Below are 14,801 nucleotides of genomic sequence, written 5' to 3' on the forward strand. Positions count from 1 at the left end.
CCGTCCTCAGAACAGAAATGCTTTCAATAGGGCTAGGAGCTAGAAAACCTGACCTGCTATCCAGGTGAGAAGACAGTGTGCTCCACAACAATTTAGGCTTGCCAGACAGTTGTTGCTATGCTTGATATCCCTCTGTTCCCATGAAGTGCAATCAACACTGATAGCTCATCCTGATGACACTGTTAAAATTGTTTTATCCCTGAGTCCATTTATCAGTTTTACTTGTTTGCTGTGGTTGTGTGATCACTTCTGACATTTGCTCACTGCTTTGAAGGCAAAGGTGTAATAATTGTATATCTATAGTGAGGTGTAAAGGCACATTACTGTCTAACTAAAGGTAGCTAAGTTCTCCTGTCCTTGGAAATGTGCATGTACACTTGAAAAACAGTAGGCTCTTTTTCAAGAGTAGGCTTTTTATAACAATGGAACCCAAATTAATGGACAAATAACCTCAACACAAACAACACTTTTTGACTCTGATCTTATGGGAAATTTCATTTTGCTTACTGTCTTACTAAAACATAGGAAGGAAGAGCTCTAGAGTTAACACTGCCTCATTGTTCCCAGATATGGTCAAAATGGAAAGACGCATTACAGCAGGTCAGATCTCTGCCTGTCATTCCATTAAAGTGGCATATTTCTGCCACTTGTCAGGTATGAAAAGCACAGTAAAAATTTTCAGACTTTCTTTGTGGCAATACTGCCTGTCAGCATCAGTATGTTATGGAAAGATCTAATAGACTCATAAAATATTGTGGCTTTGAGCTGTAGATGAGGTAATCTGTACTTTTGTGATCTAGTTTTTTTATTTCTTTTCTCATTTGTAAATAAAGGTGAATAAGTCCTTTAGTCTGACATCCTGGTCAGACTGAACTGACCAGATGGCAGTGGATTCAAGTGTGGGAAAGATATGCTCCTTACAAGTATTAATTGGACATGGTAGTTTTCTTTCAGTGCTGCCAAATTCGTGATAGCTCTTTCTCTCACTAAAAGTGCAAGCATATCCTCTTAGCTTATATTTTTCAATGCCTTTTTAAAATTAAAGCTCACAGAGGCAGGAAGGTAGATTTAAAAATGACTAAACTGCTGGGCTTAGAGGGTTGTGGTCAGCAGCACAGAGGCCAGCTGGAAGTTAGTTGCTATTTGGGGTACCCTGAGGGTACTGGGGCTAATCCTGTTTAACCTCTCTCTGAGTGATCTGAAGGTTGTGGGATGGAGTGCAGTCTCAGCAAGTGTGCAGATGATACCAGGTGAGGAGGAGTGATACACCAAGTAGTTGTGCTACAATACTTTGGCAGGCTGGTGAAGTGAGCAGGGTGGAACCTCATGAAGTTCAGCAAAGTGCAAAGCCCCGCACCTGAAAAAGAACAACCCCATGCAGCAGCAGTACAGGCTGGGCAGAGGCTTCCTGGCTGGAAAGCAGCTCTACAGAGAAGGATCTTGGGGTCCTGGCAGTCGAGCTGGCCACAAGCCAGCCCTGTACTGTCACAGCAAAGAAGGCCAGCAGCATCCTGGGCTGCACTGGATTAGCATGGTCAGCAGGTCACTAGAGGTGACCCTTCCTTTTCACTCTGCAGTGGTGAAGCTGCATCTGAAGAACTGTGTACAATTCTGAGCTCACCAGTGTAGGAAAGACATGGGTGTCCTCATGAGAAAATTGTCATTATTGCTCTAGAAATACCACTGTGGTTCATACCAACTTTATATTAGCCAGTTAATGGCTTTAGTGCTATCTTCCAAAACTTTACGAAAAATCTGAAAGAGCAAAAAATTTATAGTTGCCTATTTGTTATAATGATGACTGATGCAGTGGAAAAAAATTGTCTTTATATTTGCATTCAAAAAATAACTCCCCTAGGCAGAAGGAAAAGTAAAATTGCCAATGGTGATTTAATTTGTCAGTTGGCCGTATAGGTCTGTACTTCAAGTAAGCCTGCTGCTGACCAGCAGATTTCACATTTATTTTGAAAGCAGATACATTTTAGTTATGTTCCCTCTAGATGTTCTCTTAATTAATTGGAAATATCCAAAGAGTTAATTAAAAACACAAACTTTATTTGATTCTATATCAAACCTGACATTATGATCTTTTTATCTACAAAGCAAGAATTATGTGGGATCAGAAATCTGAATTATTCATGATGGTTTCCAGCTATTTTTTTCTCTTCTCCTTTGTTCAGTGTAAAATTTTATAAGCTTTTCTTTCAGTCAAGGTGAAAGCAATATTAAGTCTTGGAAGTCAAACTTACGAAAGACATGTAGCTCTGTGAAATCCTTGCCCTGTAATCCTGGCTTTCTATTCACCACCACTATTCAATATCCCACTTTCTGTATAAGCTTCACAATGTATCAGCAGTTGATGAGATTTATTTGTTATACTCCTGTTATACTGTTATACTTCTGTTTTCCTTCTTCATAAAAAAGCTTTATCCATCACTTGGCTCCCCTGGGAGTAACACATGTCTGTGATTGTTTCTGCTGGGCTTGCTAATCCAGCAGCTCCCTTCGACATGCTGGACAGTTGGTGCAGGGTGGAGAGTGAGGGAAAGTGAGTTGTACTTGTTAAGATTTAGGACAGCTGTGTAGTGTGTTGTGAATTTTAAACACATTGTTAAGATCCAGTTCAATAGTTATGAGCCAGCGTGGTCGATTGTATGAATAGAAATGCTGTCAGGTCACTTCTGAGAGATGCTTTATGAATTACAGCTTGACTGTAGTATGTTGGACCTCTCAAAGGTTTAATAAACAGAGGCATTTTGAAGACATGACAACAGATGAGACGAAAGTTGAGTCTGATCTATGCTAATGAGTCCTACATTTGCTATTTCAGTGTTGCTCCTGATGCCTGTAGCAGTTCCATGTATGTTTTTCTTACAGCCTCTTACAGACTTCATCTGTGGTGATATTTTCTCTTAAATAAATACATTTCTGAGTAGAAATGTAAAAGCTTTCTTATTTGTTGTTAGGGTTAAAACCACAATTGTTATTCTTAAATAAGTTGTCTCTAACCTGCCTTTAAGGTGAAATTAAAATGTACAGAGAATTCAGTATGCAAATAGCATGCACACCAGATGATCTGAAGGAAGCCTGCACATTTCCACAGAAAACAAATGTGAGTGTAGGAAAGCAGATGCTTTCTACCAACAGAGTGTACATACAGTTCTCAAGAGGACTTGAACAACAGTTTATTTTCAGGCTGCTGGAAGTATGCAAATTCCTACAGAATTAAATGTGAATTTAAAGGAAATGGCATCTATTAAGGACAATACTATCCAAGGAGGCAATTGGGAACTTAATAATTTAATCAAGAACTTGAGCAGGCTCAGCAGTATATCTAAAGTCAGTGACGCAAATGTCATCTGTTTTTAGCAAAGACGTTAAATGGTTATGTTTTCCTTTAAAGTGTGGTCTTTGGAGTGTGTTTCTCTGATCATGGAGTAACTTTGTATGGTTATGTATAGATTTGCAGATGGTTCATCAAAAAGCATCATCTGTTTGCTTGAGCTGCTTGTAGGACATATACTATGACAATACTTGTGTGTGTTGCCAGCGTTATGTTTGCTGGTTTTAACCCAGCAAGCCTGGGTAGAATGGATTGTGTCCTGACATGCATGCAATCAGCACAATTATAAATTAAATTCTTACTGGTGGATGTTGTTCCATTTGATGGCTGTGGGACTGGATGGATGTTTTTGAGGTTATAATCTGAAGGCAGAGGCACAGTTTTGCACAAGTGGCATTGCTGGTGAGTCAGCTGCCCGCTGTGTAGACATGGGAAGTGTTTGTTTTCCTTCCTTGTGCAAAAGCACAGGATTCCTGGAGTGGGGGGGGCACAGGATGGCAGAGTTCAGGCTTGCCAGACCGTGCTGCCTCCACTGTTCCCCATTACCCTCAGAGAATCCAGCTGCTGAGTTCATCCTGCTGCCCTTTTGTCCCTTAGCAATTCCATGTAATGACTGTTTGTACAGAGAGATGCCCAAGTGAGGTCAGCCAGGGCAGGAGACGTTGCTTAGTGGAATGTGCAACATAACATTGAGTGGCAATTTTGACAAAACATTGTAAGGTCAGATGTGTCCATTTAGATGCACCAGAAATGACAGGTTTTCAGGCCTTTTGGAACCTGTCAAAAGGCAATGAAGGTCGCTGCTTATAACTTTGGGAATTTAATTTTAGACATTCATACATGAAAAGACTTGGCCAGGGTTCATGTAGGGAGCTCCCTGTACAACTTGGAGCCTGCACAGCCATGCTGTGCTAGTACAGGTTAATAAATACAGTAAGATATAAATAAATAAATACATAAAGATATAAAGAAAGATATTTATATAAAGAAATATATTTCTAAAGATATAAATAAATAAATACAGTAATAATGATGGGCTGGGTCCTGCACCTCTCCTCTACTTCAGAAACAAGGAACAAACTAAACAGAAGTTTGGGTAGATACCATATTACCTCATTTCAGAGCAGAAATAATAACTGATAACTCAAATTAACCTGGTCAGCAGGGAGGACACTGACCACAAGAGTGAATTTGCCAGGTAAGGTCATGTCTGCAAGCAGAGTCTTCCCAGCCTTGGGAGTTACTCTTTGTTGTACTCTGCCCGTGTATTTGACAAACACAAAGGACAAACACAAATCTTATCTGTAATGCCACACATCTGCAATACTTGTGCTGCCCATGGATTGAACATGGAAGATGATCAAAATGTTCATTCTCTGTTTGACAAACACAAAGGACTGCATCTTGTCTGTAATGCCACATATCTGCAATACTTGTGCTGCCCATGGATTGAACATGGAAGATGATCAAAATGTTCATTCTCTGTCTCTTTTCCACTAGTTAAGAGTCATCTTCTTACAACTGAATAATGTGTAATGTTTTTCTCCACACAGGTTGTAATCCTCGGCAAACATTCTAGAGGCTATCACTACATGTTAGCTAACCTGGTAAGAACTTTTCTTCATGGAAAGTATAGCTGCATTTTAGAGGGTAAAATATTCTGTTCAGGTTGTGGAAACTTTAATCAGGAAGTGGAAATGCATGGATGAGTACTTGGATTTTGAGAAATTGCTTCAGTAAATACTATAACTGGTATGTCATCTCTACTCAGTTTCTTTTGTCAGAAAATGTCATGTCCTCTACTAATTTTAAAGTAATAATTTAACTATATATTTTTATATCCTCATAAATTGTGACTGTAATTTTCTATAAACATATTTTGAATTTAAGCACTGAAGGAAAAATAATTGTAGCATGCTTCTGTATAAGTGGTAAAAAGCTGCAAATTAGAACAATTCTATCAAGTAAACCACCAAGGCTGTTTAGCCTTTTTTTCTTGTATTTCAGAGTGTAGGATGTGCCTATGTATGTGCTGCCTACCAGAAAGAGGCTGTACATTTCTATCTGTATCAGAGCTTCTTCTGGAGAGTAGGATTGACTTTCAGGGGTGTTTGTGATGCTTTTGAAACACCATCTACTTAAATTCCTTACAAAAAGTCTTGTAATTAATCCTGCAGGAAGACTCATTTTTAGGTTCTACGCCTACTGCAAGTAGAAAAATGTGAGTTTTTCCAAAACTCTCACTTTCTAGTTGGCAATCCTAATTACTCAAAGGTTCTCTGTATTCATTTTTAGGTGTGATTAAAGCAGAAAAGACAGATTTTTAAATATCTTTATTTAGTATAAGTACTGTATGACTTTAAAATGCATCATTTTGCATTATAAGAAGCAGACATGATCTCACTGATTAGCTCGTGCATAGAAATACAGAGATTCTTATTCTAGGTTGCCTTTTAGTATGTGTAGCCATTGACATTCAGATAAACATGACTGCAATCAAGTCATACTAATCAAAAAGACTCCAATTTACTGCCTCAGGTATAAATAACAACAGAGTGGGAGAGACTCATCCCGTTCTGCTTGCACGTGACATGCTGAGTGATGCTGCCTGGCAAGAGATGGAGTGGTTTTCTTTCCCAGCCCTGAACCTCTGTGTTCACTTTGCTGTACAAATGGGATTTGAGGTCCTTGACCGGTTTTTGTCATGATCAGGACAAAAGAGGAAATGGTACTTCAAGTTTCCCTGCTGTTTTCTTTCTGACTGGCAAATATTGCCTACCACATTGCCACAACCCAAAAGGGAAGTTTTCTATTGCAAAGAATAAGAAAATGTTTTAAATTCTGTTCTATGCCACTATCAAAATCCTAATTGTGATAGTAGATGTCTCCTTGGTAGAATATTTTCAGCTAACAAGAGGGACATTAGGCAGTGTGCTTTGCTGCACTTGTAGCAGGTAAAACTGAACCAGAGGAAAGTGGCTTTGGATGGCAATGATTCTTTTTTTTTTCTACGTGTGTCCTCCCAGGGTTTCACAGACATTGTTCTGGAAAGAGTAATGCATGGAGGTGCCAACATTACTGGATTCCAGATTGTTAATAATGAAAATCCAATGGTTCAACAGTTTCTACAGCGCTGGATGAGGCTTGATGAAAGGGAATTCCCTGAAGCCAAAAACTCACCATTAAAGGTATTTATTGTAACCTATCAGTGATGGACATGATATGCTTTTAACAATTCTTTGGGAGTTTTTAACCTCAGATATATGCATGAGTATGATACAGATCCCTAATGAGAATATGTCACAACATTCACTGTCCTTCCAGAAGAAAGAGGCAGAGGTTGTTACACCAAGTGCCCACCGTGGTGGGAGCTCCTCAGAAGCAAAGGAGGAAAAATCACTGTCACTGTGCAGTGGATATAAAAACTTGTAATGTGAACCTCTTGAGTTAGTCTTGGGCTGGATATGCGGGCTAGTTAGATGTGGTTTTAGATGCAAAATGTGGATTACTAGTCCATTTTAATGGTAATAGAGAATTTCACATGCAAAATGAAGTAGCTCTGGATTCGCTAAGGAGCCGCTGCTGCCTCCTAGTTACCACTGGCAGTTACCTCATAATCTAAGCCTCTGTTTTGCACCACTGGCCTTTACTTAAACAGCCTGGCTATTAAAACTGAAACCAATAAAATTTTTCAAAAATTTTTTGGATGAAAGTCCCAGGTTCACCAAAACTGTCACAGATTAGAGGAAGTAAATGCACCTGTTATTAGGAAACCTGCAACCTCTTACTATCTCACCTGGATTTTTTTCTGCCTCAGCATCTCTATCATAGAGGGGAATGCTGTTCACTGTCCTGTGAAGGAGTGCATCAGGGAAATTCTCTCCAGGCACAGAAGTCATAAAATCTTCTAGGAGCACTGCATATTAGTAACATTCCTTCTTTCTCGTCTTCTTTTGGTGGGATCTGTTCTTTTTCACTGCTATCCATAGGTGAATGAAACCTGGCTATGGTAGTATATAGACTGGTTTCTCAGGGCAGCCAAATCTAAAAACCACTGCCCTGACAAGACAGTTCATGGCTTTCATCATGTTTGATTTGGGAAGGACACGTGCAAATTGATGGAACAGATTTGGAATTCAAAATTACTTTGATAAACTGGAGTAATGTGTCGGTATGAGTAAGGCAAAATTCAGGAAAGCATTAAAATACTAGATAGGAAGGTAAAAAAATCCAGTTCAGTTCCATGCATGGGGGACAGCAGGGTAGGAGTAGTAGCCCAATCTCTGGGCTGGGCTAGAGACAGAAAAGGAGCCGCTTACAAGGGTCTGCTCCTTCTGGCAGTGCCATTCATTAATGACTAGTGCCATTTGGTGAGATGCTGTTCCATCCCTGGGATTGTGTCATTTCTGTGAAGGAGGAAAATTTTCTTAATCCCACACCATCTCACAGCCTTTCTGGCATTTCAGAGGAGGCAGAGAAAGGCAAACAGAGGCCCACAAAAACCGGATTAGTGTATTGTTGCCTGTGGATTAGGACTTAGTCCTGCTTTCTAAAGCTTTCTTGCAGTGATGCAGAAGTGAAGATAAGTATCATACTAATCTTAAAAGCTCTGAAATATACAAAGTTAACCTGTGATGATTTTATTCCACTTGAAAGCAATTTACCTTGAGGAAAAAATTATTCTCCCTCCTTAAAAAAGAATCTTAAGTATATGGTAGAAACACAAAGATTACATTACCGTTCCACAAATGTACAGCTCATTATAGAAATGTGCACAGTATTTGTCAATCAGACAAAAAGAATACTTAAGAATTGATGTACAATATTTTTTGATTAGGAAATAAAATTGCCTAGAGATTAAAGTCCTGATGTTTAATTTATTCTGTATTTTATCAGCCTTTCCCTTCTTTCTCTCTTTTTTCTCTTTGCATGCTCATGCATTTATAAGTAGAATTCAAATAAAGTAGAAAATTAGATAGCTCTCTTGGCATGACTTGGAAGGGGCTGACAATTGACGCAGTCTGCTGAAAGAATTATCAGTGTGTAAGTTTTGTGTAGTGCTAGATTGGACAGCTATTACAAGACTTTTTTTAATACAGGAACAAATACATTAAAATTACGGTCCAGTTCTGTATTATTGTGTGGATTGTGATGTATATAACCTTTGTTAACTTTCTAAAAGAGGAGAGAGTGATTATTGCAAAGCATCACAGGGAGAGGTAAAGGTGGGCAGGATCAGAAGAGTGCTTGTGCTGTACAGTCAGAGCAGGAACCACCACCCACTCCCAGTAAGTTTAATCTGTTGTCATTTAAAGCTCAGTGAAATGTCTGCTCTATCACCTTCTTCACAGCCCTAGCTTTGCACTCTTTTTTATGACACAGTTCTCTTGATCTGCACATGCAGACACGCCTTGTTCTGTGCAGGGTTCTTGTGGTTTGGTATCAAACTGAAGAACTTGCAGTAAGATAATACTCCGTTTTTAGAAATGCAGAACCTCCAATTGTGCTATCCTGCCCTACAAGATAGAATTAATTTCTAAATATCATAAATCTTACCCACAAAGATAGCAGCTGAATAAGCAGCTGAAACTTGGATTTCTGCCTTTCTAACTCCCACATGGGCAACAGGTCTTGTGGCCTGAACTCCAGCACAAGGTTCCTTAGGAGACAAGATCTTATGAGATCACAGAGAGCCAAAAGAAGGGCAGGTGCACCTTCTTCTTCTTCTTTTGTTCTCTTACAAATGATGTGGAGGTATTGAGGTTCACTTACAAGGGACTTGAAATCTGCTCTTACAGACGGAGCATGTTCAATTGCTCCCAGTAGGTTCATGCTGAGAGGGTCTCCTTTACACAGACCCTGAAATTACAGGTGTGCTGTAATGCCAGTGGAACCCAGGGGTGTCATATACAAAGCCCAGGCCACTCTAGGAGGGAAGAACTTTCAGACCACAGATACATGTGAAAAAACTATCAAAAAAAAATCCCTCTTTGATGACATTTTCTAGGTGATACTAAATTTATAGCACTGGGGGGGTGTCACCAGATAACATGCAACGAGCAGTGAATGAAGTTGACAGCAGCAGGAACATGTAAGTTAAGTTGTCTGGGGATTTTGTTCCAGAGTGCTGCTCCACAGAGTTAACCACCCTCTGCAGATTGATTGTGGAGTAAGGGAAGGCAGATGGTGAATTACCAAGGTGATGTAATGCCTAAAGTGTATTTTGTGATTACTTGCTTATATAGCTGTTTCCTAAGAAAAGTAATCTTATCTATTCCTTGCCACAGATGCTACCTAATCAGGATAGTGATCCAAACAGAAATGATTTATGTTAACTTCAAGTCAAAGCTCTCTTGGCAATCTTGTTAAAAACAAAAAAAATGCCTAATGCAAAAACTCAAATATGAGCTTTCCTTTGGTATCAGTATGGTCCAGCATGGAATTGAAGACATTTGTAGTAAGCTCATCTAGATGAGTAAGTTTCCAATTAAATTTTATGCAGTTGTGAACTAGTATTGTTATTTTGCTGCTATATGCTACACAGAATGAAAATATTTTTAATTTGTTAATTGAAATAGGTGGAATTGCTACAAAGCACCAGCTGAAGGACAGAGAAGCAAGCAAAGGGTCCACAGTTGATAAGACATTTTGGGGTCAAATTTGGTTTCCAAAGTGCAATTCATCTCTCTAGCTTTCTGGAGACAGGAATACTTCAGATTTTTTCTAGCCCCTGTAGTGATATAAACTATTATAAAGAAGGTTCAAATCCACTTACTGATAAGATAAAAAAATATCAGTGTGAATTTGGCTTACTGGATAATTTTGGGTCCATGGAATTTTTGTTTTATGTAGCCTTGCACCTCATCTCTAAACAGTGACCAGCAGATCAGTCACCAGCCCTGAAGAGCAAGCATGATTCTTCTGTTCTAACAAAGAGGAGGACTTGATGTGATAGCTGGGGCAATTCTAAAATTGCAGTTTGTTGCTATATTCTCTTTGTGTCAATTGCAGTACACGTCTGCACTGACCCATGATGCAGTCCTGGTCATAGCAGAGGCTTTCCGGTACCTCCGAAGGCAGCGTGTGGATGTCTCCAGGAGAGGCAGTGCTGGAGACTGCCTGGCTAACCCTGCAGTGCCATGGAGCCAAGGAATTGATATAGAAAGAGCACTGAAAATGGTAAGGGCAAAGATAACAGCTAAAGAGCAAGAGCAGCAGTTCTGTAGTGCTTGTGTCCTGCTCCATGTGCGCAGAGATTCTGTACTCACACAAACAGCTGCAGCTCCTCAGGGGAAACAAAGTAAAAGCAAAGTTAATGATGAACTGTTAACTATGAACTATGAAAATATAGTCAATGGAGGGCAAGGTATAGCATACTAGCTCTCAAAACTTTGGCCAAAATCTCTCTGGTACTGATGCAGCAGCTGCCTGATTGTCCCCACCAGAGCACCTACAATCCCCCAGATCCCCTGTGACACCCCAGCTTCCCAGGAGAGTGAGCATGAGCCATTTTGTAATCAAACACATCTAGGGGGTTTGTAAAGGCAGGGTGAGCCTGCAAATCTGACTAACACAACTAGACTGGGTCTTGGGTACATGTGTTGTAACTCTTGCAGGGATAGATGTGTTTATGAACTTAAATGCATGTGTGCAGTTTTGATAATTTGCCAGTAAAAAGTCAACTCAGATTGGTTTAAAACAGTGGAGAAATTGTTGTTGGTCATAGCAGTACTGATAGATCTCAGCACCAGCCTGAACAGTTTAGCCTCCAACCACTTCTGATTCCTGGCATAACCTTACACTCAGCCAGATTACCTTCTGCAGGGCCAAATTTTTATCCTTAACACTAGTTATGGCATGGGATCCTACCTCACTTGTGTCTCTAATATTGTTGATTTTTAACTCTTTTTAGTCTGCTATTTGTGTTAAAGCAAGTGACTACAGGAAAAATTGGATAATGTTTTTGTAGATACAAAAGACAAGATTGCTGCCTTTAATCTGGCTCAAGTAACTCACAAACCTGTTAGCATTGATTATATTAGACAGGCATAGAACTGGAGTGAGTGAGATCAGAATTAAGCCTGTGTTAGATGTAAACAAATCCTAGGTCAATCTTCTTACGCTTAGCTTAATTACTGCTTTTTCTCAGCTACCAAATTGGGAGGATTAGATCAGAATATTATAATGAGCTGTGGATGATTATAATCAGATTTATGACTCTTAAAACTGAGATGGTTCAGTCTCACATAAAAAGAGCCAGAGATCTTTTTTATGCCATTTTTTCACCTCCTAACATATGCCCTTACTGCACATTCATTAGTGTAGCATTGCACACTTTTGAAGAGAAATAACTAAATTCAATCTTCACAATAGTTAAAGAATTTGTACTGTACTGATATATGAGGTATTCATATCAATAGAGAAAACCAACACTGCAATAGGACACTCCCTTATTTAGGAGAACTTATTAAAAAACATATTAAAAAGATATTAAAAGGCCTGATTGGCAAAAAATGCAGAAGATTGACTTTTAGCTGGTTGCCTTGAACTTTTTTAGCTATTCAGAGTCATGTAAGGGCGGTTTTCATACACCTCAAACAAGAGCTACCCAAGATCATCCCACATGGCCTTCCAGTACCCCTCCTGTCCATCACCTTATCTCCTTCTATTCAGACAATGATCTTGAATCTTTGCTCAGGAAAGAAAAAAAAAAAAAAAGAAAAAAAAAAATTTAATATTTTTTCCTCTCCATTCTGTAGCATCAACTCAGATAAGAATGCCTTTTCCAAGATATCCTTGAAATATCTATCCTGTGGCAGCTGGAAGTCCAGTGCCTCACTATAGTCATCTTGCTGGCAGGATAGTTAGGCATTACTTGAAACTTCTTCCCATCAGCCTTGAACACTGTGCATATCTTTGTTTCTGAAGCTGGTTCTAACACATCTGGTCAGTGGCAGACAGTTTACCTGAACAAATCTGGACACTTACAAATAGTCACTCTGCAATTGCCTCCACACGCTGCCACCAAAAGTGTTTGAGTCCTGGCAAGCCTTCCTGTCTCAGTGCAGCCAGGTTTTGCTAAGTCCTGAGTTGAGAAACAAATTAAATTTGAAGCCAAAAGGTGTCCAGTGCACGAAGTTCATGTCTCAATGGGCATCAGGATGGAGCCAGTGTAACAAGCTCTGTGAGACACCCGGTCACTGCTGTGCTAAGGTAGCCAGACAGCTTCCAGTAAATGCCAGAGGCAGGCACAACTCACATCTGGATGCAACTTATGTGTCAACTACCCTACAAATACATTTGCTCAGTCCACAGTTGATAAGACCTCTTGGGGTCAAATTTGGCTTTCAAAGTGCAATTCATCTCTCTAGCTTTCTGGAGACAGGAATACCTCCAATTTTTTCCAGCCCCTGTAGTGATATAAACTATTTTAAAGGTTCAAATCCACTTACTGATAAAAAGAAACTCTCTATGTGGCAGTGTGAATTTGGCTCATTGGATAATTTTGGGTCCATGGAATTTTTGACTTACAATGCCTCATACCTCTCTCTAAACAGTGACCAGCAGATCAGTCACCAGCCCAAAACTAGCCTTTGACTAGTCTAGCACCTCTTCCTGTAACTTCTACAGTTTTTGCTAAATATTAAAGCTAATTTTCCCCTACTGAAGTTTGAAACTGTTACCTTTTCTGCCTGAGATGACAGCTTGTCAGTGTTGATCAGTGATAAATGAAAATGCCTCATCCTTTCATACAGGGAAATAAGAAAGGCTTTTTTTTTGAGACAAAGTACTTTATACTTCCCCTTCAGATGATTCATGTGAGTAGGTAATGATAATGACTTACCGTCTGTACACCCATCCATCCTGACTGAGACCAAAACCCCATAAGCAGTAGAGACAATTGTCTGTGCTCATTCAGAGAAGACATTCGTTCCTTTCTCCTACACTGGGACTGATCTTAAAATAAAGCACTTCCCAGAATGAACAATGAGATGCCATTCTGGTCTGAACTGCAGATCACTCTGTGCCATATTGTGAGGGGTTTAACTGCACTAATTGTTGCTTGTGCTTCGCTGATGCTCCATTCTGTACCAGTGAACCCAGCGTGACTAAGCATGGCAGGATCAGTCTTTCTTACATGTAACATACCTGCAGGGCTAATTTCATTTAAATGCAACTCACTCTGGCTCACTCTGAGTCACCAGTTGAGTGCTAACAAATATTTACAGCTGGAACTCAGAGAATGGGGACTGGAGTTGTTTTGAACAGTACAACTGGCTTCGTCAGAAGCAGTACAAGTCTCTTACATAGATAAAAAATAAAGTGAGTCTTTTATTAAAATACTTTTCTGTTTATTCCCTCAAGGTGCAAGTTCAAGGAATGACAGGGAACATCCAGTTCGACACCTATGGGCGGAGAACAAATTACACAATTGATGTGTATGAAATGAAAGCTGCTGGATCAAGGAAGGTGAGTTTCAAGACATGGATCCAGATGTAACACCATCTCAAATATTTATTCCAACAAATCAATGAAATTCAAAAATTCCAGAGATGCAGTGTAATGACAGGGTTCTGAGGAGTGCCCCGTCCATGCTGTCTTCCCTATCCCAGGAACCTTGTTGCATTCAGTTCCTGGACTAAACCACTCACCCTGTTTAACATCTTCTCAGGTTTCCATGTCAACTTCAAAGACAACTCTTTCCCTTAAAACCCTTCTGGAGCTTTTTCACTGCCAAACATAATACCTGTTGTCATGGTCCTGTGCTTAGTCCTATCTTCTATATTCCTCTCCATCTTTCTCTCCCTCTCCATATTGGGCTCTAGAGCCACAGTGAAGCTGGAACCATTGAAGCCTTCTGGAATTTACAGAAATTATGTTTAGTTTTGTTTAGAATTTCATAATAATTCTCTTGTCTCCTAAATAAAGTATAGGTCCTAAGTGGGATAGTTGCCTAGATCAGTGTTACAAAAGAAGTTTAAGGAAGGTGTTCAAAAACATTAGGTAGACAGGGTGACAAAAGTACTGAGAGAAGAATGTATGTAGGTGAGTCTCTTAAATCCCCAGATTTCACCTGGACGTAGGTTCTTAACTTGCTTGATCACCACTGAGACTCCTTAAACAATTCTGCACATTTGATAACCAAATACCTCTAAACATGGCCCAGAAGGTGCAGAGAACAGTGATACTTTGTGCCGTGCAGAAATACAGAAGCTATTGTGATAGCCCAGTGATGGGCCAAAGGCCAGCACCAGCCAGCTGATAAGGTCACCTCGTGCTCACAGAGGGTTTTGTGTCCCACACTGGAGATAATGCAGCTGTGCCTGCATTGCCAGTGATGTCTGTGCATCTAAAGCCAGCTCAGATCTGCAGGGGCTGTCTTGGATAAAAATCACAAAATCAGAGAATTTTACTCAGAATGCTGTGCAGTTTCTTTTCTTGTCTGTAGTATGTTCTT

The 14,801-nt window shown here is 39.8% G+C and overlaps 1 protein-coding gene across 4 annotated transcripts in view; it reads left to right on the plus strand.

Annotated features, from left to right (window-relative positions):
* Positions 1 to 14,801, plus strand: part of GRIA3 (glutamate ionotropic receptor AMPA type subunit 3) — a 143,672-nt gene that overhangs the window by 76,629 nt on the left and 52,242 nt on the right. For all 4 annotated transcript variants that reach the window (XM_041485258.1, XM_041485257.1, XM_041485259.1 and 1 more), the window contains exons 5-8: positions 4,897 to 4,950; positions 6,370 to 6,531; positions 10,355 to 10,522; positions 13,709 to 13,813. In XM_041485258.1, coding sequence (XP_041341192.1) covers positions 4,897 to 4,950; positions 6,370 to 6,531; positions 10,355 to 10,522; positions 13,709 to 13,813 — 489 coding nt within the window. The remainder of the gene's footprint in view (positions 1 to 4,896; positions 4,951 to 6,369; positions 6,532 to 10,354; positions 10,523 to 13,708; positions 13,814 to 14,801) is intronic.

Source organism: Pyrgilauda ruficollis, unplaced genomic scaffold, assembly GCF_017590135.1.
Source record: "Pyrgilauda ruficollis isolate IOZ18807 unplaced genomic scaffold, ASM1759013v1 scaffold7, whole genome shotgun sequence".
Classification (NCBI taxonomy): domain Eukaryota; kingdom Metazoa; phylum Chordata; class Aves; order Passeriformes; family Passeridae; genus Pyrgilauda; species Pyrgilauda ruficollis.